This window comes from Dendrobates tinctorius, unplaced genomic scaffold, assembly GCF_039654945.1.
Source record: "Dendrobates tinctorius isolate UK_male_01 unplaced genomic scaffold, ASM3965494v1 ptg000075l, whole genome shotgun sequence".
NCBI classification, from domain to species: Eukaryota; Metazoa; Chordata; class Amphibia; order Anura; family Dendrobatidae; genus Dendrobates; species Dendrobates tinctorius.
In genome coordinates this window covers 41,292,412-41,317,616 of record NW_027361743.1, presented here as the reverse complement: position 1 = coordinate 41,317,616, position 25,205 = coordinate 41,292,412, and the positions used below count along the sequence as shown (strand labels likewise).

At 48.2% G+C, this 25,205-nt stretch overlaps 1 protein-coding gene across 2 annotated transcripts in view; it reads right to left on the bottom strand.

Annotated features, from left to right (window-relative positions):
• The window catches only part of RFC3 (replication factor C subunit 3), a 61,343-nt gene that overhangs the window by 11,417 nt on the left and 24,721 nt on the right, over positions 1-25,205 (bottom strand). For both annotated transcript variants that reach the window (XM_073583201.1, XM_073583202.1), the window contains exon 8: positions 3,429-3,498. In XM_073583201.1, the coding sequence (XP_073439302.1) occupies positions 3,429-3,498 (70 nt within the window). The remainder of the gene's footprint in view (positions 1-3,428; positions 3,499-25,205) is intronic.

Genomic DNA, 25,205 nt, shown 5'->3' with positions numbered 1-25,205 from the left:
TGATTGGAGAGATTCCATTCGGAATCGCCGTACCTTGAGAAACTGATTTAACAGTTCGAGATCCAGAATGGGTCGCATCGTCCCGTCCTTTTTTGGAACCACGAAAAGGTTTGAATACAATCCCCTGAACCTCTTGTGATGAGGGACCGGAATGATGACTCCATCCCTTAGCAGAGCCTGAACAGCCCGAAGGAAGGCTCTTGTCTTTTTCTTGGGGGGAGAGGAAAGGAAAAAACCGAGTTGGAGGGGACAAAAATGCTATCTTGTATCCGGAGGACACCGGCTCCCTGACCCACTTGTCGTGGACGACCGCGAGCCAAGTGTGACTGAAGGAAAGTAGGCGACCGCCAACTTTGTCGGTGTCCGCCGGATACTGCAACAAGTCATTGGGTAGGTCTATGAGATCTGGCTCCCATAGATCTAGAAGCCTTTCCAAGAGCGGTTAGGTCTGTATGAGACCAGGGAGCCTCTGTCTCCGCGCGGGGACCGACCTGATCCGGAAGAGAAGGTAGAGGAGGACCAACCGGAATTGCGGAATTGTTGCAAAAAAAAAAAAAAAAAAAAAAAAAAAAAAATCCAAAACGTGTCAGCTGTTGGTTGCGAAACGGCCGAACAGCCTTTTGTTGAGGAAGGAATTTACTTTTTCCCCCCGGTAGTATCAGAAATGAGCTGGTCCAGTCCCTCTCCAAAAAGACGACCCGTTTGAAAGGGGAGAGAAGTCAACAATCTTTTAGATGTGGCATCCGCCCGCCAGCCGCGGAGTGATAGGGCTCTTCTAATGGAGATCGCATTAGTGGCAGTTCGAGCCATGCAATTGGCGGCATCAAAAGAAGCATCTACTACAAAGTCCGCTGCGTGAATTATCTGCCTGGCGATAGTGGTTGCCTCTGGAGGAAGATTGGTGCCCTGGATGAAAGTAATCAAGACTTCTGCCCAAGCGGCCAATGCCTTAGTGACCCAAATTGCCGCGAAAGATGGAAATGCGCTGCTCCTGAAGCTTCAAAAAACTGAACGGAGGGGTTTCTGACTGAGGAACCCTCAGAAACAGATAGGAGCGTTTTAGAAGCATGACACGATACAGAAGGGTCAACTGAAGGGGACTGTAACCAAGCCTTCATTAGGTCTGGAGCAAAAGGGTATTTAGCCTGAGTAGACTTTTGCCCTGTGAACTGTTTATGTGGCCGATCCCTATGTTTCTGGACAATTTCCTTAAAGTCCGGATGGCTGGTAAATAACCTGCGCACACGCTTGGTTTTCTTAAATGAGATAGCGTGTGCTGGAGCGGGAATATTTTCCTCATCCAACTTCAGAATCCCGTTGACTGATTCTATATGAGAATCAAGCGACTCTTGATCAGTTGGGGGATTCTGAGGGGCTGAGGTGTCAGATTGAATTCAGATTCGTACTCGCTGTGAACCTCAGGAGAGGGAGAGAGAGACAGGAGTCGCCGATGCTGAGGCGCGAGCGTGACTAGGGGATGCGTCATGGGTCCGCTTTCTAGAGACCTAACCATCCATTGAACGACTATGGCCCCTGCTGGTGGACGGTTCCCGGCTGACGCCAGAGCCCTCCTCGGGAGGCAAGGACGCTTTCTGACTTAAAGAGTCCTCCCGGAGGGAGAATATAGCCAGGGTCAGAGACTCCACCGACCGTGACAGGGATGCAGCCCACTCAGGGGTACTAAATGCAGGAAGCCCGTCAGCAGCGGCGGCGAGGGGCATTGGCGCGCAGGCCAGGGTGCAGTCTGTGCATAACGGATTAGTCTGTGCACTGGGTAAGGCAGACTTGCAAGTGGTACACATGGTTAAAAAATGCAGTGTGCTTCTTAGCAGCCCGTTTAGCCTCGTCCTGAAAGGGTTAACGGCAGAGTGTCTGCAGCTGCAGGGAATGTGCCGGGAAGGGGTTAAGCTTTAATCTGAGGGCAGATGCAGGTTACCCACGGTCCTGTGCTGTGTCCCTCGGGAGGAAAGCGGTGGCCCTGTGGTGTCACCCGGTATCCGGCTGTCCAGAGCAGGCACAGCGCTCCTGAAAGGGTTAACGGCAGCTGATGAAAAGGACATGGCCCCCGAGATTAGAATTGCGCATCTTGTAAGTAATGAGAGGCGCCAAGAGGAGGGAGCGGCGACGTTAGTGTGGGCAGCGCTATTCAAATTGCGGCCTAGTAGGCTGGAAAAGCCGGGGACTACATTTTTGTCCTACCTGCGGTAGGCGTCGGGGAGGGGGCGGCGCCATTCAAATTGTGGCATAGTAGGCCTGAAAAGCCAGGGACTAAATTTTTGGGCTACCCGAGTGCCGAGAGCGGGTGGGGCCGAGATGGGGCGCTGGAGCATCGCCACTGACGCTAAGTCAGCGCTTCTCCCGGGGGCCAGGACCCGACCCCATACCTCCACTCCAGTGCTCGGCAGGCCGCGCTGTCCGGGGTCATCCATGCAGGTCTTCTCATCCTCCTGGCTGATGAAGCAGAGCTGGAGGAGTTCTTAAAGGGGTATGCTCAATCGATCCTCCGTATGGCAGGGGGATGGAGAGCTATTGGGCTGATTCAGGGCATTCGGAAGAGCTGTTCCAGACTTCTCCATTGCACCCCATGCGCTTGCCCTCGTAACCGTGGATTACCGGGACCGTAAGGATCATCGCCATCATAATCAGCTCCAATCGTCGCTGGAAAGTGTACAAGGAGGTATACTCCGCGTGCTTGCCTGTTGTTGGTTCGGGGGAGAGCGGGCCGTAGAAAGGAACCGTCGCCCCCTTCACTCTATTAAAAAATAAAAATTTACAGAAAAATCAACAGTGTTTCAGACCCAAGTGCCTCCTATAGACACTAAGTAAGAACTGGAGAAATCTCAGCCAGCGAGAAAGGTGTATACTGCAGGGGAGGAGCTAACTTTTTTCTGGTTTACTTAGTGTCCTCCTAGTGGCCGCCAGCAGCATAACACCCACTGTCTCTGTGTCCCCCAATAAGGCGTAGGAGAAAACAAAAATGTAAAAATATAAAAATAAAATCATTTATATAAATTTACTTCACTTTCATTTTCCCCCATTCACAGTAATTTTAAGAAACATATTTGATATCGCTGTAATCCTACTGAACTGGAAAATAATGTTTTCAAGTCATTTTTACCACACAAGCAAAGCTGTAAAAGCAGTAACAATGACATTATGATTTCTTTTTCACATTGTATGGTAAAATGAATGGTATGGTTCAAAACTACACCTCGTCTCACAAAATATGAGTGCTCAAACCACTATAGCGACAGAAACACAGTTATGCAACTTGAAACAAAGCTGGGAAAAAGAGCAAATATAAAAAAATCCTGATCATTGAAGGGTTATATATAAAAAAGGCAATACTACAACTACAAGGCAACCACTTTCTTGTAAGTACGTATTGCATATAAACGCGTTCTCGTTCATGTTGAAACCCCACGTACCTTCATTATAATCTCAGCTGGAATACAATGGGTTAAGAGTTCATACAGTCGTCCACGGACCTCCAGCAACCTATTGAAATCAGAACATTACATTTTATTAGCGCAATATTAATTGTATTTAATTTAATCACTTATATAGCACCATTAACGCCACAGAGCATTATCCCTGCTGTCCCCATTGGGGCTCACATTCTAGATTCCCTATCAGTCTGTCTCTGGAATATGGGAAGAAACCGGAGAACCCGGAGGAAATCCACGCAAACTCGGGATGCTGTCAAAGTGAACTTATTGATTAGATTCTAACATTCAAAGGAGTATTGTCAGCCTAAAGTGATCACATACCCACTAGACAGGCAATAGCTGTTAGAATGGGGTTGGTTCCACCACTGGACCCCCCCCCCAATCGTCAGAACGGGGGACAAGAGACTCATGTTCTCCACTAGTTGTAAGACTGCAGCCAGGAGATGAGTGTAGGCTACATATACATTCAAGATACTAGTGCTGCCATCTTCACAAGTGTCAAGACTTGAAAGATCCAGCAGGGTGCATGTGCGACCAGCAGCCTCCATTTCACCATGTAACTCCTCCCGGCTACAGTCTTACCACCAGGGAACAGGAGTTACAAGTCCCTCCTTCTGGCTAATAATGGGGGTTTCCAGGATAGCAAGGAAATAGAAAAAAAAAAGACAAAAAGGCATTTAATAAATCAGAATAAGCAACTTGTTCCTAAAGTAAACACTTTTACTTTTCAAAAAGAATGAATGATATCAGTCATGTACAAAAATGGCAGTGTACAACCAATTTTTAATGGCATATCGTATGTACTTGAGTATAAGCAGAGTTTTTCTGCACTTTTTTTATGCTGAAAAAGCCCCACTCGGCTTATACTCGAGTGAGGGTCCCGCAAGACAGAGAGGGAGCGGCAGTGAAGCGGGTCACAGGATGCAGGAGACAGCTGATGCGGCTAACACCTGTGCCCGCTGCTGAAGAGAAATGAATATTCACTTATCTCCACTCCCAGTCGTGGAGAGCAGTGAATATTCATTCCCTTTAGTAGTGGGTACATGTGATCGCCCAAGCTGCTGCAGCAAGCCAGCGGCTGAGGTTACTGTGTCTGCTATTAACCCCTTCACCCCCAAGGGTGGTTTGCACGGTCATGACCGGGCCAATTTTTACAATTCTGACCACTGTACCTTTATGAGGTCATAACTCTAGAACGCTTCCATGGATCCCGGTGATTCTGACATTGTTTTCTCGTGACATATTGTACTTCATGTTAGTGGTAAAATTTCATTCAAATAACTTGCGCTTATTTGTGAAAAAAATGGAAATTTGGCAAAAATTTTGAAAATTTCACAATTTTCCAACTTTAAATTTTTATGCCCTTAAATCACAGAGATACGGCACACAAAAAACTTGATAACTAACATTTCCCACATGTTTACTTTACATCAGCACAATTTTGAAACCAAAATTTTTTTTTTGTTAGGAAGTTATAAGGGTTAAAAGTTGACCAGCGATTTCTCATTTTTACAACACCATTTTATTTTTACGACCACATCACATTTGAAGCCACTTTGAGGGGTCTATAGGATAGAAAATACCCAAAAGTGACACCATTCTAAAAACTGCACCCCTTAAGGTGCTCAAAACCACATTCAAGAAGTTTATTAACCCTTTAGGTGCGTCACAGGAATTTTTTTGAATATTTAAAAAAAAATGAACATCTAACTTTTTTTCACAAAAAAAATACTTCGGGTTCAATTTTTTTTATTTTACCAAGGGTAACAGGAGAAATTGGACTGCAAAAGTTATTGTGCAATTTGTCCTGAGTACGCTGATACCTGATTTGTGGGGGGGAACGACTGTTTCGGCGCATGGCAGAGCTCAGAATGGAAGGAGCGCCGTTTGACTTTTTCAATGCAAAATTGGCTGGAATTCAGATCGGACGCCATGTCACGTTTGGAGAGTCCCTGATGTACCTAAACAGTGGAAACCCCCTACAAGTGACCCCATTTTGGAAACTAGACCCCCCAAGGAACTTATCTAGATATGTGGTGAGAACTTTGAACCCACAAGGGCTTTACAGAAGTTTATAACGTACAGCGGTACAATTAAAAAATCACATTTTTTCCACAAAAATGATCTTTTCACCCCAATTTTTATTTTCCCAAGGGTAACAGGACCATAAAAGTTATTGTGCAATTTGTCCTGAGTACGCCGATACCCCACATGTGGGAGTAAACCACTATTTGGGCGCATGGCAGAGCTCGGAAGGGAAGCAGCGCCATTTGACGTTTTTGGCTGGAATTGAGATCGGACACCATGTCGCGATTGGAAAACCCCTGATGTACCAAAACAGTGGCAACCCCCCACAAATGACACCATTTTGTAAACTAGACCCCCTAAGGAACTTATCTAGATGTGAGGTGAGCACTTTGAACCCCCAAGGGCTTCACAGAAGTTTATAATGCCCAGGCATGAAAATAAAAAAAAATCGTATTTTTTCCACAAACATGATAAATTAGTCCCCAATTTTTTCATTTTCCCAAGGGTAACAGGAGAAATTGGACCCCAAAAGTTGTTGTCCAATTTGTCATGAGTACGCTGACACCCCATATGTGGGAAAAAACTACTCTATGGACACACATCGGGGCTCGGAAGGGAAGCAGTGCCATTTTGGAATGCAGACTTTGATGGAATGGTCTGCGGGTGTCATGTGCGTTTGGAGAGCCCCTGATGTACCTAAACTATTGAAACTCCCCACAAGTGACCCCATTTTGGACACTAGACTCCCCCACGGAACTTATCTAGATGTGTGGTGAGCACTTTGAACCCCCAAGTGCTTCACAGAAGTTTATAACGCTCGGACGTGAAAATAAAAAAATCATTTTTTTTCCACAAAAATGATATTTTTGCCCCCAATTTTTTATTTTCCTAAGGGTAACAGGAGAAATTGGACCCCAAAAATTGTTTTGCAATTTGTCCTGAGTAGGCTGATACCCTACATGTGGGGGTAAAACACTGTTTGGGCGCATGGCAGAGCTTGGAAGGGAAGGAGCACCATATGACTTTTTCAACTCAGAATTGGCTGGAATTGAGATCAGACGCCATGTTGCATTTGGAGAGCCCCTGATGTGCCCAAACAGTGGAAACCCCCAATTCTAACTCCAACCCGAACCCCAACACACCCCTAACCCTAATCTCAGCCCTAACCCTAGCCCTAACCCAAGCCCTAACCCTAGCCCTAACCCTAATGGAAAAATGGAAATAAATTTTTTTAATTTTATTATTTTTCCCTAACTAAGGGGGTGATAACGGGGGGATTGATTTACTATTTATGGCGGTTTTTATGTTTAGCGGCTGTCGCACACTGAAAGACGCTTTTTATTGTAAAAATAGTTTTTGCATCACCACATATTGAGAGCTATAATTTTTCCGTATTTTGACCCACAGAGTCATGTGAGGTCTTATTTTTTGCGGGACAAGTTGACGTTTTTATTGGTACCATTTTCGGGCACGTGACATTTTTTGATCGCTTTTTATTCCGATTTTTGGGACGCAGAATGAACAAAAAACAGCGTTTCATGAATTTCTTTTGGGGGAGTGCGTTTACACTGTTCCGCGTGCGGTAAAACTGATAAAGCGGTTTTATTCTTCGGGTCAGTACGGTTACAGCGATACCTCATTTAGGTCGTTTTTTTATGTTTTGTCGGTTTTATGCAATGAAAACTATTTTATATAAAAAATAATTATTTTTGCATCGCTTTATTCTGCGAGCTATAACTTTTTTATTTTTTCGCTGATGATGCTGTGTGGTGGCTCGTTTTTTGCGGGACAAGATGACGTTTTCAGCGGTACCATGGATATTTATATGCGTCTTTTTGATCGCGCGTTATTACACTTTTTGTTTGGCGGTATGATAAATCATTTTTTGCTTCGTTTTTTATTTTTATTTTTTAAGGGGTTCGCTAAAGGGGTTAACTAATGGGACAGTTTTATAGGGCGGGTCGTTACGGACGCGGCGATACCTAATATGTGTACTTTTATTGTTTTTGTTTTTTTTTTTATTTTCAAAAAATGAATTTATTGGGGAATATTTTTTTTTTTTTTACTAATTTATTTGGCGATTTTTTTAAAATTATTTTTACACTTTATTTTTTTTTTACTTTATTACATAGTCCCAGGTGGGACATCACTGTCCTGTGACAGATCGCTGATCTGTCACATCACAGATCACTGTGACAGATCAGCAATCTGTCACAGGCATTGAAGAAGACTTCCTCTTGCCTGCGCTTTGCAGGCACTGAGGAAGCCAGCTTCCTGCAGGCCCCCGTCGCCATCTTGGATTCGGGGGCCTGGAGGAAAGGAGCCCCCCGCAGCAGCACTGCACATTGCGCTGCCGTGGGGGGCTCAGGGAAGCACGGAGGGAGCCCCCTCCCTGCCGATGCTTCCCTTTAACTCCCGGTACACCGCGATCGTGTTTGATCGCTGTGTGCAAGGGGTTAACGTGTCGGGGGCAGTCCGTGACCGCCCCTGACACATTGTGCCGGGTGTCAGCTGTGATAATCAGCTGACACCTGGCCGCGATCAGCGGCGCTCACCACGTGGGCGCCGCTGATCGCGGTAGACGTACTATCCCGTCCATGGGCATAGGGGCCCGGGTCCCATGGATGGGATAGTACGTCTCAGGTCAGGAAGGGGTTAAACAGCAATGAATAGTCACTGCACTGCACACCCATAGTCCTGGCATGGAGACCAGAGAATATTCCAGCAGCTGTCCACAGCTTGTAAGCAGTGCATGACGTCACTGCCATTGCGCTGCTTATAAGCATAAATCAGCTGCTGGCATTGGAACAAGAAGCTGCTCAACAGTGCAGGGAAGGCAAGTAGGACAGTTTATTTTTAATGTTTTTCTGATAGGGGCCATGCATACCAGGCTTATACTCGAGTCAATAAGTTTTCCCAGTTTTTTTGTGGTAAAATTAGGTGCCTCGGCTTATACTCAAGTATATACAGTAATTATACTGACTTTAATTGTGGTAGCATCTTTATCCTGAAGACTCATCCTTATAAATCCAGATTATAGGAAGAGTCACAGATCTTCAGTTCACTAAAGTCCTAGTAAACCCAATGAGGTATAAACTCACGGTTGGTTGAAAACTACGTAGAACAAACAGATGAAAACTAACCTGCACAAGCATCTATTCAGTGACAGATTGACCGTCCTACACATTTATGGACAATTCACTTTATTTGCTTTTCAACAGTATTTCCCTGAGTGTTGATGGGTGAACAGACATACTCACACGGTAAGAAAGGTGACGTTTCATTAAAGAATTTGCATTAACCATTTTTAGAATTGAGAGTGATCAAATATTAACCCCCAAGGGTGGTTTGCACGTTCATGACCAGGCCATTTTTTACAATTCTGGCCACTCTCCCTTTATGAGGTAATAACTCTGGAACGCTTCCATGGATCCTGGTGATTCTGACATTGTTTTCTCATGACATATTGTACTTCATGATAGTGGTAAAAGTTCATTCATATAACTTTATTTGTGAAAAAAATGGAAATTTGGCGAAAATTTTGAAAATTTCGCAATTTTCCAAGTTTGAATTTTTATGCCCTTAAATCACAGAGATACGGCACACAAAAAACTTGATAAGTAACATTTCCCACATGTTTACTTTACATCAGCACAATTTTGCAACCAACATTTTTTTGTTAGGAAGTTATAAGGGTTAAAAGTTAACCAGTGATTTCTCATTTTTGCAACACCATTTTATTTTTACGGACCACATCACATTTGAAGCCACTTTGAGGGGTCTATATGATAGAAAATACCCAAGTGACACCATTCTAAAAACTGCACCCCTTAAGGTGCTCAAAACCACATTCAAGAAGTTTATTAACCCTTCAGGTGTTTCACAGGAATTTTTTGAATATTTAAAAAAAAAAACAGGATTTTTGGGTTGCTTACCGTAAAATCTGTTTCTCGGAGCCTTCATTGGGGGACACAGAGACCATGGGTGTATGCTGTGCTGCCACTAGGAGGCTGACACTATGCACAAAAAAAGGTTAGCTCCTCCTCCGCAGTATACACCCCACCGACCGGCAGGGAATTCCTCAGTTAGTGAGAAAGCAGTAGGAGAAGAAACAGAATAGATTGAAAACAGAACAAACAACTCAACTGTAACCAATCAACCAAAGTAAGAACAGGAGTTGTAGAACATGGGAGGGTGCTGTGTCCCCCAATGAAGGCTCCGAGAAACAGATTTTACGGTAAGCAACCCAAAAATCCTGTTTTCTCGTTCGCCTTATTGGGGGACACAGAGACCATGGGACGTCCCAAAGCAGTCCCTGGGGTGGTAAACAAACTTCCATCAGGCCAGTGGACTCACCACTGCTGCCTGCAGAATCCTTCTACCTAGGCTGGCGTCCGCCGAAGCGTAGGTGTGGACCCTGTAGAATTTCACAAACGTGTGAACCGAAGACCAGGTTGCAGCTTTGCAAAGTGGCAGCGCGGAGGCTCTGTGGCGTACCGCCCAGGAAGCACCCACTGCCCGGGTAGAGTGCGCTCTGATCCCTGGAGGGGCCACTCGATGCTTAACCCGGTAGGCCTCCAAAATTGCCGATCTGATCCAGCGAGCAATAGTAGCTTTGGAAGCCGGGTGACCTTTCCGCGCCCCATCTGGAATGACGAAAAGAGAGTCTGTTTTTCGCAAGGAAGACGTCCTAGACAGATAGACTCATTGCCCTGACCAGATCCAGCTTGTTCAGGGACCGCTCCCGAGGGTGAGTTGGACTCGGACAGAAGGACGGCAGAACAATATCCTCATTGAGGTGAAAGGAGGACACCACCTTCGGAAGAAAAGAGGGCGGAGGCCGCAGAACTACCTTGTCCTGGTGAAGTACCAGGAAAGGAGAGCGGCAAGAAAGAGCCGACAATTCCGACACGCGCCGGATGGAGGTGATGGCCACCAGAAAGGCTACCTTCCAGGAGAGAAGGGAAAGGGAGACTTCTCTGAGAGGTTCAAAGGGAGAACCTTGCAGAACCTCAAGAACCAGATTAAGATCCCATGGATCTACGGGCGCTCGATACGGAGGGGCCGTGTGAGCCACGCCCTGAAGAAAGGTTTTGACCTGAGGGCGGGAGGCCAAAGTCTTCTGAAATAAAATGGAGAGTGCCGAAACTTGACCCTTCAAGGAACTGAGCGCAAGCCCCGCATCCAGCCCTGCCTGAAGAAACGCCAGAAGGGAGCGAAAAGCACATAGGCGCGATGTTATTGGCCTCACACCAAGTGAAATAGGCCTTCCAAGTACGGTAGTAAATTTTGGAAGATGATGGCTTCCTGGCTCGGATCATGGAATGAATTACTCGACCGGAGAATCCTGCCCTTTTCAAAACCTCGGTCTCAACAGCCACGCCGTTAAATTGAACGGCCGAGAATTGGGGTGGCAAATCGGACCTTGAGACAGCAGATCTGCCCTGTCTGGAAGCTTCCAGGGGGCGTCCGCGAGAAGGTTGACAATGTCCGCGAACCAAGACCTTCTGGGCCAATTCGGGGCGATGAGAATGACTGGAATTCCTTCTGCTTTGATCTTCAACAGCATGGGAAGAAGAGGCAGGGGAGGAAACAGGTAGGGGAGCTCGAACTGTGACCAAGGAATGGCCAGAGCGTCGGCGCCCACTGCGAGAGGATCTCGAGCTCTGGATACAAACTGTGGGACCTTCCTGTTGAGGCGAGAAGCTAGCAGATCTACGTCCGGGGTTCCCCAACGACTGCAGACCTGAAGAAATACCACCGGGTGTAGGGACCACTCTCCTGCCGCGAGACCCTCGCGGCTGAGAAAGTCGGCGGCCCAGTTGTCTACGCCGGGAATGTGTACCGCGGAGATTGTCGGAATAATAATAATAATAATCTTTATTTATATAGCGCCAACATATTCCGCAGCGCTTTACAGTTTAACAGTTTCAAAACACAAGTCATAAGTAACAACGCTAACAATACAATAATTAAAGCAAAATAAGACGAAATAAGACGACCCTGCTCGTGAGAGCGTACAATCTACAATGAGGTGAGGGAGATACAGAGTACAGGTGTGTATTTACAATGGTGTATTTACAATGAAGGTCCAGCCATCTTGCAGGAGTGAAGGATGGATGGAGATAGTGAATGGGCTACGCACGCACACTTACACAGAGAATGACTTTGATTAGTGAATGTGATAGGCCGCTCTGAACAGGTGTGTTTTGAGGGAGCGCCTAAAACTATGCAAATTGTGGATAGTCCTGATTTCTTGGGGTAGAGCATTCCAGAGGATAGGAGCAGCACGGGAGAAGTCTTGGAGTCGGGAGTGGGAGGTACGGATTAGTGCAGAGGTTAGTCGAAAGTCGTTTGCAGAGCGCAGCGATCGGCTAGGCCGATAGACAGAAATGAGAGAAGAGATGTAAGGGGGTGACGCACTGTGGAGAGCTTTGTGGGTGAGAACAAGTACTTTGAATTGGATCCTATAATGAATGGGCAGCCAATGTAACAACTGGCGAAGAGCGGACGCGTCCGAGTACCGATTACCCAGATGGACGATCCTGGCTGCTGCATTGAGTATGGACTGGAGAGGGGATAGTCGAGTGACGGGGAGGCCAATTAATAGAGCGTTGCAGTAATCCAGGCGAGAGTGGATCAATGCAACAGTGAGGGTTTTTGCTGTTTCCATAGTGAGAAAAGGGCGGATTCTAGAGATGTTCTTTAGGTGTAAGCGGCAAGAGCGGGCAAGGGATTGTATATGGGATGTAAAGGAGAGATTGGTGTCAAATATAACACCCAGACAGCGCACCTGCTGCCGGGGCGTTATTGTGGTACCACCCACGGAGAAGGAAATGTCAGATTTAGGGAGGTTAGTATACGGCGGGAGCAGAAGAAGTTCAGTTTTGGAGAGGTTGAGTTTCAGATAGAGAGCGGACATGATATTGGAGACTGCGGACTGACAGTCACTGGCGTTCTGTAGTACAGCGGGGGTAAGGTCGGGGGAAGACGTGTATAGTTGTGTGTCATCAGCATAAAGATGGTACTGAAAGCCAAATCTGCTGATGGTCTGTCCAATTGGGGCCGTGTAGAGAGAGAAAAGAAGGGGGCCAAGGACTGAGCCCTGAGGTACCCCGACAGCAAGAGGAAGAGGAGATGACGTGGAGCCAGAGAACAAAACACTGAAGGAGCGGTCAGAGAGATAGGAAGAGAACCAGGAGAGTGCAGTGTCCTTAATGCCTAGTGACTGGAGCCTAGAGTAGGAGATGGTGGTCAACAGTATCGAAAGCTGCAGATAGGTCAAGAAGAATGAGCAGAGAGTGGTCACCGTTACGTTTTGCTGTCAGAAGGTCATTGGTCACTTTGATGAGTGCAGTTTCAGTCGAATGTAGGGGGCGGAAGCCGGACTGTGAAGGGTCTAGAAGGGAGTGAATGGAGAGGTAACGGGTAAGGCGGGAGTAAACTAGGCGTTCCAAAAGTTTAGAGATGAAGGGGAGATTGGAGACTGGTCTGTAGTTGTTTGTGCAGGATGGGTCGAGAGCAGGTTTCTTTAGTAGTGGAGTAACGATGGCGTGTTTGAAGGAGGATGGGAAAATGCCCGAGGAGAGGGAGAGATTAAAGATTGTAGTTAGGTGGGTTGTGACGACTGGAGAGAGAGACTGGAGGAGATGTGAGGGAATGGGGTCGGTAGTGCATGTAGTCGGACGAGAAGAAGAGAGGAGTCTGGAGACTTCTTCTGTTATGGGATCAAATGTGGAGAGTGAGCCATGGGAGATGTAGGAAGGGATGGGAGTCACAGCACTTGGTGGTTGGGAGCAGATTTCTTGACGGATATTATCTATTTTTTCTGTAAAGTGGGAGGCCAGGTCATCAGCACAAATGTCTGTGATAGGGGCTTGTACTTTTGGCCTGAGGAGGGAGTGAAAAGTGTCAAAAAGTTTCTTGGGGTTGTTGGCTAGTGAGGAGATCAGGGTGGTGAAGTAGGTCTGTTTGGCAAGGTGAAGGGCAGCGTTATAGGTTCTTAACATAAATTTGAAGTGGATGAAGTCTTCTGGTGTGCGGGTTTTTCTCCATAGGCGTTCAGCACTCCTGGAGCATCGCTGGAGAAGTTGAGTTTGCGATGTGAGCCAGGGCTCTTTTACTCTGTGTTTGGAGGTTCTGAGGGTGAGGGGAGCTACTTGGTCAAGGGTGCTTCTATGAGTGTCATTGTAGTGATGAACAGCCAGATTAGGACAGGAAAGAGGAGATTGGGGACAGAGATGAGTGTAGGGAATCTGAAAGTGTCTGAGGGTTAATAGCTTGTAGATTTCTGACTGTGTGGTAGGTAGGAATGAGCTGGGGTGGGCGAGGATTTGTGAGCGTGAAGGAGAGAATGTTGTGGTCAGAGAGTGGAAGCGGTGAGTTGTTTAGGTGGGAGATTGAACAGAGCCGGCAGAAGACCAGATCAAGGGTGTTACCGTCCTTATGTGTCTCAGAGGTTGAAAGCTGTGAGAGGCCTAGAGAGGTGGTTAGTGATAGAAGCTGGGATGCAGATGTGGAATTAAGGCTGTTAATGGGGATGTTGAAGTCTCCCAGGATGAGGGTTGGTAGTTCTGAGGACATGAAGTGTGGCAGCCAGGCTGAAAAGTGGTCAAGGAAGAGGGTGGGTGAGCCTGGGGGCCGGTATATGACCGCTACCCTGAGGGAGAGGGGACGGAAGAGCCTGATGGTGTGGACCTCAAAAGAAGGGAATAAGAGTGATGGGACTGGGGGGATGACCTGGAAAGTGCATTGTGGGGACAGGAGTATGCCAACTCCACCACCAGGTCTGTTTGTGGCTCTCGGGGAGTGAGAGAATTGTAAGCCACCGTAGGAAATGGCAGCAGGAGAGACAGTGTCAGAATCCTGAATCCAGGTTTCAGTGAGGGCCAACAGATTAAGAGAGTTGTTCAGAAAGTAGTTGTGTAGGAAAGGAAGCTTGTTACAAGCAGACCGTGGATTCCAGAGGGCACAATTAAAAGATTGAGATGAGGGAGTGCAAGTAATGTTAATCAGATTATTGTGGTTTCGATATGAGGTAGGGTAGGGGTCGAGGTTGGGGGATGGTGGACCAGGGTTGGGGGAGATGTCCCCTGAAATCAGTAGGAGAAGGAAGATAAAGAGCCAATAGTTGTTGGAATTGTAAGTAGTTTTTTTCTGCGATGTGTTTGGGCAAGATGGGCTGAGGTTTCTCAGGAAGGTGAGGAGTGTGTGGGAGCTGTACATGGGAGAGGGAAGTATAGAGGGGCTGATGTGTATGAGTCGTGATGGAGGGGGGATAGGGTGATGAATGTGGATGGCAAGGGAACACAGGAGGATAAAAATAAAGCACATGGATAAAGGGGAGAGCAAAGTGTGGGTTACCTGACTCCTGCCCTGACTAACTGCCATGTATAACTGCCGTTTTGCTGGATGCTTATCTTCTGTGATGCTTTGCTTATGGGATGCTTGCGTGCTGTACCCTACACTGCGTGCTTCCCCTTAGCAACTACTACATATATAGGCCACACTACAGGGTCAGGAGAGAGGGATTGTGGGAGATGGTTGGGTATAATTTGGCAGCTGGGGCCAGCACACCAGGGGATGGTTAGATGATCAAAGGCACTAGACCAAGATGTGGCAAAATGCTATAGCACCTTCCACCTGATAAGATCTAGAAAGGCCCCAGTCACAGATCTAAAGCAGTAAGTATTACATACAGTGCAACAAATGAATTATACCAAAGCTTTAGCAAGCACATTTAAATATGCAGCAAAATGGTCAAGCAGCAGAAGTATGGAGTTGTACCATTTGGATATATTACAGCAGAGAAATAGAGGCAGCAGAGGTGGGAAGTTGTGTCATTCAGGCTGCTTGCTGGCAGTGAATGGAGTAAATACATGCAGGGTGGCTCAGTTGATTACCATTTGGATATATTACAGCAGAGAAATAGAGGAATCGAAATCTCTGCCCACTGAAGGATCTTGGACACTTCTGCCAGGGCTGAGGCACTCCATGTCCCTCCTTGGCGGTTGACATATGCTACCGCTTTGGCGTTGTCTGTCTGAATCCGGACAGGCAGGCCCCCGAGGAGTCTGTCCCAGTGGACGAGAGCCAGATGGATCGCTCGTATCTCTAGAACGTTGATCGGCAGAGCAGATTCTTGAGTCGACCAACGACCCTGAACAGTGTGATTGCGGAACACTGCACCCCAGCCGAGGAGGCTGGCATCCGTTGTTACAATCTGCCAATGAACAGGAAGAAAAGATCGCCCCAAGAGGATGAGAGGTGACGTCAACCACCAGTTGAGTGACCGCTTGATCCGGCATGAAAGACGAACAGGGCGATCCAAGGACAGAGCCGACCTGTTCCACCTCGACAGAATGGCATGTTGGATAGGTCTGGCGTGAAATTGGGCAAAGGGAACTGCCTCTATCGCCGCCACCATTTTTCCCAGGACCCTCATAGCTGTTCGGAGGGACGGAAATCGTGGGGTCTGCAGCGATCGCACAGCCTGCTGCAGGGAGAGAATCTTCTCTTGTGGGAGAAAGACCCTTGACCGACGAGTGTCGAACAGTAGGCCCAGAAACACAAGACGTTGAGTAGGGACCAGACAGGACCTTTTTCCTGTTGATGATCCACCCGAAATCGGAAAGAGTGTCCAGGACGATCGTCAAACTTAGGCGCGCCTGCTGGAAAGAGGGAGCTTTGATCAGAATATCGGCGAGATACAGAAAAAGAACGAGACCTCTGATCCTCAACAAGGCCATCAACGCAGCCACGATCTTCGTGAAGACTCTGGGAGCGGTGGCGAGACCGAAGGGCAGCGCGACGAACTGGTAATGTTCCTGGCGAACCGCAAAACGCAGGAACTTCTGACGAACTCTCTTGTTGAGCAGCTTGAGATCCAAGATGGATCGGACCGCCCCGTCTTTTTTCGGCACGACAAACAGGTTTGATTAAAACCCTGTAAACCGCTCCGATTCGGGAACGGGCACAATCACCCCGGGACTGAGGAGAGAGTCGATGGCCGTAAAGAACCCCGGGATCAAAGCTGGATCTTTTGGAGGACGGGATTCGAAGAAACGATCCCGTGGAAGAGAGATGAACTCTATCTTGTATCCTGATGATACAACCTCCCTGACCCAAGCGTCCTCTACCGAGGCCAGCCAGACGTCCTTGAAGAACAGGAGTCGACCTCCCAATTGGGAGGGACCCTCGGGAGTCCGAGGATAGTCATGTTGATGTGGGCCGACCCGATCCGGATCTGGATGGTCTGCCCCGCGAATAGTGGGAGCGTCAGGAAGGAGTGGGTCTGAAGGAAACTTTCTTCCTATCTTGGCGTGCCTGCGGTCTTTGCTGGTTGGAGGAGGTCTCCGCCGTATTGAAACGGCGGTAAGCCCGAAAGGGTCGAAACTGACGCCTCAGTGGGGGTCTGCGAGGTTTGGCCTGAGGCAGGAGAGAACTCGTGCCTCCGGTGGCGTCCTTAATAATTTGGTCCAATTGGGATCCAAAGAGGCGCCCTCCCTGAATAGGCAGATTAGTAAGAGACTTTTTAGAAGACAGGTCCGCCTGCCAGGCCTTGAGCCAAATTGTACGTCGGATTGCCACAACGTTACTTGACGCCTGGACTGCGCAGGATGCGGCATCCAAAGAAGCAGAAAGCAGATAATCCCCCGCATGGGAAATCTGATTGGCAAGATCGGCCAATCGATCTGGTTGTGCTTTCTCTAGGATGCCCTGACGAAGATCCTCTGCCCAAGTGGCTATGGCTTTTGCTGCCTAAAATGAAGCAAAAATTGGGCATACCGCCGTCGAAGCCGCTTCGAAGGCAGACTTCGCTAGGGATTCTATGATCCCATCATTAGAATCCCTAAGAGACGCCACACCTGAAAGCGGGAGAACCGTGTTATTAGAAAGCCTGGACACGGCCGGATCGACCGAGGGAGAAGCAGACCAGTTGTCCGTGAGCTCTTTAGCAAACGGGTACAGAACGCCGAGACGCTTCCCTCGTTGAAAGCGTCTGGTCAGATCCCCTCTTTCTCTGGTAAAAATCTTTCCAAACTCGGAATGTAAAGGGAATACCCTGGAGGGTGTTTCCTCCCGTCTGAACGAAACCTCCTGATTTGAGGATTTCGCAGGGGGGTCAGCAATGTCGAAGGTCTGGTGGATCGCTGCAATGAGGTTCTGCACAGTAACCCTCATGTTCGCATCCTGATCCGAATCCAGCTCTAAGATCCCCTCAGATGATCCGTCCGAGAGCGCTTCACCTGACTCGGGAGAGGAGGCCCGGGAGGGATGCTGCCGAGAAGGACTATGTGGTGACATGGGGCGAGGAGAGGAATCCGGCTGGGGATCCTGCCTGGGTCTTTTGCGACAATCGCTGGCCGACTCAGATGGAATCTCTCGGGACCTGCTGGACCCTGTAGAGGTGTCCAGGGGCAGCTTATCCAGGACGGCTACTAGGGTCTGAGACACCCTGGTGAGGTCTGCCACGGACTGTGATAGAGACGAGGCCCAGCCAGGCATGGGGGGGGGGTTCACTCTCGCCTGGGGCCCTAGATGGCTCCTGGTCGGCGTCAGGCTGAATAGGGTTGCTACAATCCAGGCAGAGGGAAGTGGACTGACCTGAGGGAAGTTTGCGATTGCAAGAAGAGCACGCAAAGTACTTAACTAAGGTGCAAGAGGAGGCAGGAGGACGAGAGCGGTCAGACTTAGAATTAGACATACTGACGGACAGTCACTGAGGCAGTGCCGGAAGGTTGGGGGACAGGAGGCAGAGGAGGGTGTCAGTCTGCAGTCGCAGAGCTACTCACGGTCCGGTGTCCTGTCGCAGCTTCCAGCAAATGAAGTGCACGGCTTGTCTGGGCTTGCAGGGGGCACGGCAGATAAGACAGCGTCCGGCTGACAGGCTGTGAAAATGGCGGCAGCCTGAGAACAGAGCAGGAAGCGCGCACTTCCCTGCAGAGACCGAGGAAGATGGGCGGGGCTAACCGCCGATGTTAAAAATGGCGCCGTCCTATCCAGACTGGGGTGGGTTGAGACAGCGCCGCCTCGGGGAGACTTGGCGTGAGGGGAGAAGGCGGTGGGCAGGCTTAAAGCGGGCGGGAGGAAAGCCCGCCCGAGAAAGAAGGCGGGGGGCGTGGCCGCGACGCAGGACAAGGCCCAAGATGAAGCCGGGGCCTGGATTAGATGAGGCGGCCGCCTGTCAGCACGGAGGCCCCGCAGCACTGCCGCGGTGACCGCTCCTGAGGCTCGCTGGGGCCGGAAGGGAGAAACCCCCCCCCAGAAATGCACTGGGGGCAAGTTGCGGCAGAACAGGCCGAGAAGCCGGGGCCTGAATTAAATGCGGCGGCCGCCGGGAAGCGCGGGCGGCGCAGTACCGCCACAGTGACCTCTGGGGCTGCCGAGGAGAATGGGACCCGGGCCTCATACTTACCCTCCGTCACTATAATAAAGGTACCTTCATCCAGTGTGTGTTGTCACGAAGAGTATCCGCGCCTCATCCAACCGACAGGCTCTGGTAGGCGAGTGGGTGGGAGGCGGGGGACGAGGACCATCTGGATCGCCTGACACACATCCGTGTACGGTCTCCTGGTCCTGCTGTAGAGACCTATGAGGATACGGGGTGGCAGTACACGCCGTACTCATAGTCTCTTTGTGGGAGTACAGTTGTGACTGTTCACACTGTATCCCTCCGGGAACCTGAAAAGGAACGACGCACAACGAGGTAGATATGGGTCTAATGAAAGACCCGTGTCCACCTCCTACTGACACTAAGCTAAACTGAGGAATTCCCTGCCGGTCGGTGGGGTGTATACTGCGGAGGAGGAGCTAACCTTTTTTTGTGCATAGTGTCAGCCTCCTAGTGGCAGCACAGCATACACCCATGGTCTCTGTGTCCCCCAATAAGGCGAACGAGAAATGAACATTTAACTTTTTTTCACAAAAAAAATACTTCAGGTTCAATTTTTTTTATTTTTACCAAGGGTAACAGGAGAAATTGGACTGGAAAACTTATTGTGCAGTTTGTCCTGAGTACGCTGATACCTGATATGTGGGGGGAACCACTGTTTCGGCGCATGGCAGAGCTCAGAAGGGAAGGAGCGCCGTTTGACTTTTTCAATGCAAAATTGGTTGGAATTCAGATCGGATGCCATGTCACGTTTGGAGAGCCCCTGATGTACCTAAACAGTGGAGACCCACACAAGTGACCCCATTTTGGAAACTAGACCCCCCCAAGGACCTTATCTAGATATGTGGTGAGAACTTTGAACCCACAAGGGCTTCACAGAAGTCTATAACGTACAGCGGTACAATTAAAAAAATCAAATTTTTTTTCCACAAAAAAGATCTTTTCACCCCCAATTTTTATTTTCCCAAGGGTAACAGGACCCTAAAAGTTATTGTGCAAATTGTCCTGAGTACGCTGATATCCCACATGTGGAGGTAAACCACTATTTGGGCGCATGGCAGAGCTCAGAAGGGAAGCAGCGCCATTTGACTTTTTTGGCTGGAATTGAGATCGGACACCGTGTCGCGTTTGTAAAGCCCCTGATGTACCTAAACAGTGGAAACCCCCAACAAGTGACCCCATTTTGGAAACTAGACCCCTAAGGAACTTATCTAGATGTGTGGTGAGCACTTTGAACCCCCAAGGGCTTCACAGAAGTTTATAATGCCCGGGCGTGAAAATAAAAAAAAAACGTAGTTTTCCACAAACATGATCATTTAGTCCCCAGTTTTTTTATTTTCCCAAGGGCACCAGGAGAAATTGGACCCCAAAAGTTGTTGCCCAATTTGTCCTGAGTACGCTGATACCTCATATGTGGGAGAAAACTACTGTATGGGCACACGTCGGGGCTCGGAAGGGAAGTAGTGATGTTTTGGAATGCAGACTTTGATGGAATGGTCTGCGGGTGTCATGTGCATTTGGAGAGCCTCTGATGTGCCTAAACTATTGAAACTCCCCACAAGTGACCCCATTTTGGAAACTAGATCCCCCACGGAACTTATCTAGATGTGTGGTGAGCACTTTGAACTCACAAGTGCTTCACAGAAGTTTATAACGCCCAGGCATGAAAATTTAAAAAAAAAAAATCTTTTTTTTCCACAAAAATGATATTTTTGCCCCCAATTTCTTATTTTCTTAAGGGTAACAGGAGAAATCGGACCCCAAAAGTTTTTTTGCAATTTGTCCTGAGTAGGCTGATACCCTATATGTGGGGGTAAAACACTGTTTGGGCGCATGGCAGAGCTTGGAAGGGAAGGAGCACCATTTGACTTATTCAACGCACAATTGGCTGGAATTGAGATCAGACGCCATGTTGCGTTTGGAGAGCACCTGATGTGCCCAAACAGTGGAAACCCCCCAATTCTAACTCCAACCCTAACCCCAACACACCCCTAACCCTAATCTCAGCCCTAACTCTAGCCCTAACCCTAATGGGAAAATGGAATACATTTTTTTAATTTTATTATGTTTCCCTAACTACAGGGGTGATAACGCCGGGGCAGCTGTCACACGCTAAAAGACGCTTTTTATTGTAAAAATAGTTTTTGCATCACCACATATTGAGAGCTATAATTTTTCCATATTTTGACCCACTGAGTAATGTGAGGTCTTATTTTTTGCGGGACAAGTTGACGCTTTTATTGGTATCATGTTCCGGCACGTGACATTTTTTGATCGCTTTTTATTCCGATTTTTGGGATGCAGAATGAACAAAAACCAGCGTTTCATGAATTTCTTTTGGGGTGTGCGTTTACACCGTTCCGCCTGCGGTAAAATTTATAAAAGAGGTTTTATTCTTCGGGTCAGTACGGTTACAGCAATACCTCATTTATGTCTTTTTTTATGTTTTGGCGCTTTTATGCAATAAAAACAATTTTAAATAAAAAACCACGATGGGTACTTACCTATAGCCGGTTTTTCCGGAACCCATGACAGTAAACCTGAGAGAGGGATCCGCCCCGCCAGGACAGGAACCTACTGAGATATAAGGGGCGGCACCTCTCCCCCGCTTCAGTTGGGTTACAGAGTATTGAGAGGACTTCCCAGTTAGTTACATGTTAATCCAGCACATCACACAAATGCACCCTACTAATTGTGCACACCCATACGGTGAAAAAGGGGGGGGGGGGATATACGGGTACTGTCATGGGTTCTGGAAAAACCGGCTACCGGTAAGTAACCATGGTGGTTTTCCCTTCACCCATGACAGCACACCTGAGAGACTTTTGGAGACTTTGAAACACCTTAGGGAGGGACCACAGCTTGTAGCACCCTTCTACCAAAGGTTAAGTCAGCAGAGGAGGATAGATTTAATCTCTAGTGCTTAAAGAAGGTGGAAGGTGAGGCCCAGGTAGCGGCCTTACAAATCTGTTCAATTGATACCTCTGCCTTTTAAGCCCAGGAGGTCGCCACGGCTCTGGTGGAATGAGCCTTGATGCCGTCAGGAATCGGGATACCACTAGCTGAGTAGGCTACACTAACGGCCTCCCTAATCCATCTAGCAATAGTCCCTTTTGAAACCCCATAGCCCCTTCCTGGCACCCTGAAAAGCTACGAATAGGGATTGGGACTTCCTCCACTGGCTGGTGACAGATATGTATTCTAGCAGGTCTCTCTTAACGTCCAAACTATGGAACTTTTCTTCCCCTGGATTCTTTGGATTATCACAGAAGGATGGGAGGACAATCTCCTGACCCCGATGGAAATCTGATGCTACCTTAGGCAGATAAGCGGGGTCTGTCCTTAGCACCACCCTGTCCTGAAAAACTTGTGTATAGGGTGGATTTACTGAGAGAGCCTGCAGGTCGCTTATCCTACGGGCTGATGTAAGGGCCACTAAAATGATTGTTTTTAGGGTCAGAAACTTTACGGGGAGCTGATGTAATGGCTCATATGGTTCTTTTGTAAGGGCCTCTAGTACTAGGTTTAAATCCCAGGGAGATATCTTGGGTATTGGAAAAGGCTTAGCCCTATGACATGATTTGATGAATCTGGCAGTTATAGAGCGCAACTAGTGCAGATACCTGAACATTAAGTGTATTTACCGCTAACCCCAGCTGTAATCCTGCATGTAAAAACTCCACAATAGCACTAATTGGGGGTTCTTGTTCTAACGGCTTACCTAGGAACTGTAGGAATTTATTCCATATTCTGCCGTAGATATTAGTCGTTACCGGTTTCCTACTTTTAAGCAGGGTGGCCACCAACCCCGGAGAGAAACCTTTATCCCTTAAAAGCGACCTTTCAAATTCCACGCCATCAGATGTAATCCCTTGACCTGTGCGTGGAGTATCGGGCCCTGGGCTAGAAGGTCCGGGATTTCTGGCAGAACCCATGGATCGGAGAGACACATCCTTCGCAGTAGCGCAAACCAGGGCCTTTTTGGACAAAATGGGGCTATTAGAATTACTCTGGCTTGATCGCTCCTGATCTTCTTGACCACTGTTGGGATCAGAGCAACTGGGGGGAACGCATAGGCCAGCTTGAAGTCCCACTGAATATGCAGAGAGTCCACTGCCCATGGAGCTTCTATTGGGTTTAGGGAGCAAAACCTTTGTGTTTGCCTGTTTTTGTTGGCAAAGAGGTCTATCACTGGTTCCCCCCAAAGCTGCGTTATTTTTTGGAAAATGGACCGATTTAGGACCCATTCTCCCTGCCTCAGAGTACTGCGTCTTAGGAAATCGGCCTCTATGTTTTCCGCCCCTTTTATGTGTAAGGCTGTTAAGGAGTGTAAGTGTTGCTCCGCCTTGCCCAGGATGTCGTCTGCTGCTTTCATGAGGGAGTATGATCTTGTTCCCCCTTGGTGGTTGATGTATGCCACCGTCACTTGTTGTTTGACATGATGCGGACATTGCGACCCGAGTAGGGGAAAAAAGTGGGTTAGGGCTTTGTTCACAGCCCACAATTCTCTGAGATTGGAGGATGCCCTCCTTTCTTGAGGTGTCCAGGACCCCTGGCCTACGTGACCCCTTAAGTGCGCCCCCCACCCCAGGGAGCTTGCGTCTGTTAGAATCACGTCTGTCGTCTGTTTGTCCGAAGGTATTCCTGAGGCCAAATTTGTACTGTATAGCCACCAGTTGAGAGAGTCTCTGGTCTCTAATGAAAGCTCCAGACCTCCTTCTAAACACCCTCTTAGCGATCTTTGTGCTGCTAGTATCTCCCACTGGAGTTGACGGGTGTGAAATTGAGCCCACCTGACCGCCGGAATACAGGACGTCAAGGTGCCTAGCAGGGACATCGCTTTCCTCAACGTCATCTGAGGTTGGTTTCGGGCAGACCAAGTCATGTTCCGTACCTTCTCTATTTTGGCCTCCGGAAGCAGACACATCTGCTGTTCTGAGTCCAGGATAAATCCCAGGAAGGTCTGTTGCTTTAGGGGTTGTAGTTTAGACTTTTTGAAATGTATTATCCACCCTAATTCTTGGAAGGTGTTGGTCACCTGGCTTAACTGCGCAGTACATTGGTTCTCGAATTTGCACACTGAGGAAATCGTCCAGATAGGGTATTATGACTATCGTGAATCCGAAGGAAAGCTGTTACCTCCGCTATGACCTTGGTGAAAACTCTCGGGGCTATGGATATACCAAACGGAAGAGCTGTAAATTGGAAATGCTTTAGTACGCCTTGAATATAAAGAGCTACCCTCAAGTATTTTTGGTAATCTGGATGGATAGGGATATGAGAATATGCATCCTTCAGATGGACTACAGCCATAAAGCAATCTTGATGTAGTAGCTTTATGGCCGTAGTCACTGACTCCATCTTGAAGGTCTGATTTCCTATCCACCGATTGATTCCTCTGAGGTTTATAATCGTCCTGAACGATTGGTCCGGTTTCTTGATCAAAAAAAGTGGTGAATAGAAACCCCTTCCCTTTTGTGCGTCTGGGACTTCGTAAAGGACCTGTTTGTTCATTAGGTTCAGGATCTCCGCTTTCAAGGCCAACTGTTCTTCGGCTGCTTTTCTGATAGGGGTAACCACGAACATGGCTTTCGGCTGGTGAACAAAGGGGATTTTTAGGCCTTCTCTTAAGATGCCTAGGATCCAGGTATTGGAGATCTTTTCCCAGGCCTGGGAAAAGAGTGCCAACCTCCCCCCTACTGGAATACTTGCGTCATTGTGGTGATTTTTTTGAGGTGGAGGGACCCCCACCAAACATAAATCCTGACTCTTTTTTCCTTTTGTCCTCCCATCTCCTTCTATCGGCCGGAGGACGCCCCCTATTGAACCTTCCGCCCCTCCGAAAGGGCTGTTTTCTCTGCTCTGTTGGGAACCTGGGGGAGCCTTTTTTCCTATCGCTCGCTTTCTCCAGGATGTCGTCTAGGTTCTTCCCAAATAAGAACCGACCATCACAAGGGAGAGAGCACAGTTTAGCCTTAGATTGCAGGTTACCCGGACAGACTTTAAGCCAAAGTACCCGTCTAGCAGCATTTGATAAACTAGCCGCTCTGGTCGTTAACCTCATAGAATCCGCCGAGGTGTCCCCTAAAAAAGCTGCTGCCCCATGCAAGAGATACATATCCGCCAATATCTTCTCTCTTGGGACCTTTGATGCTAGTTTTTCTTCCAAATGCTGCAGCCAGATCATGAGGAAGCGTGCCGTGCAGGTGCCCGCTATTGCCGGCTTTAATCCTCCCGCTGTCGCTTCCCATGCATGCCTCAGATGAGTCTGCTTTCTTGTCTAGTGGGTCTCTAAGAACCCCTGAATCTTCTAGGGGCAGGGCCGATTTCTTAGA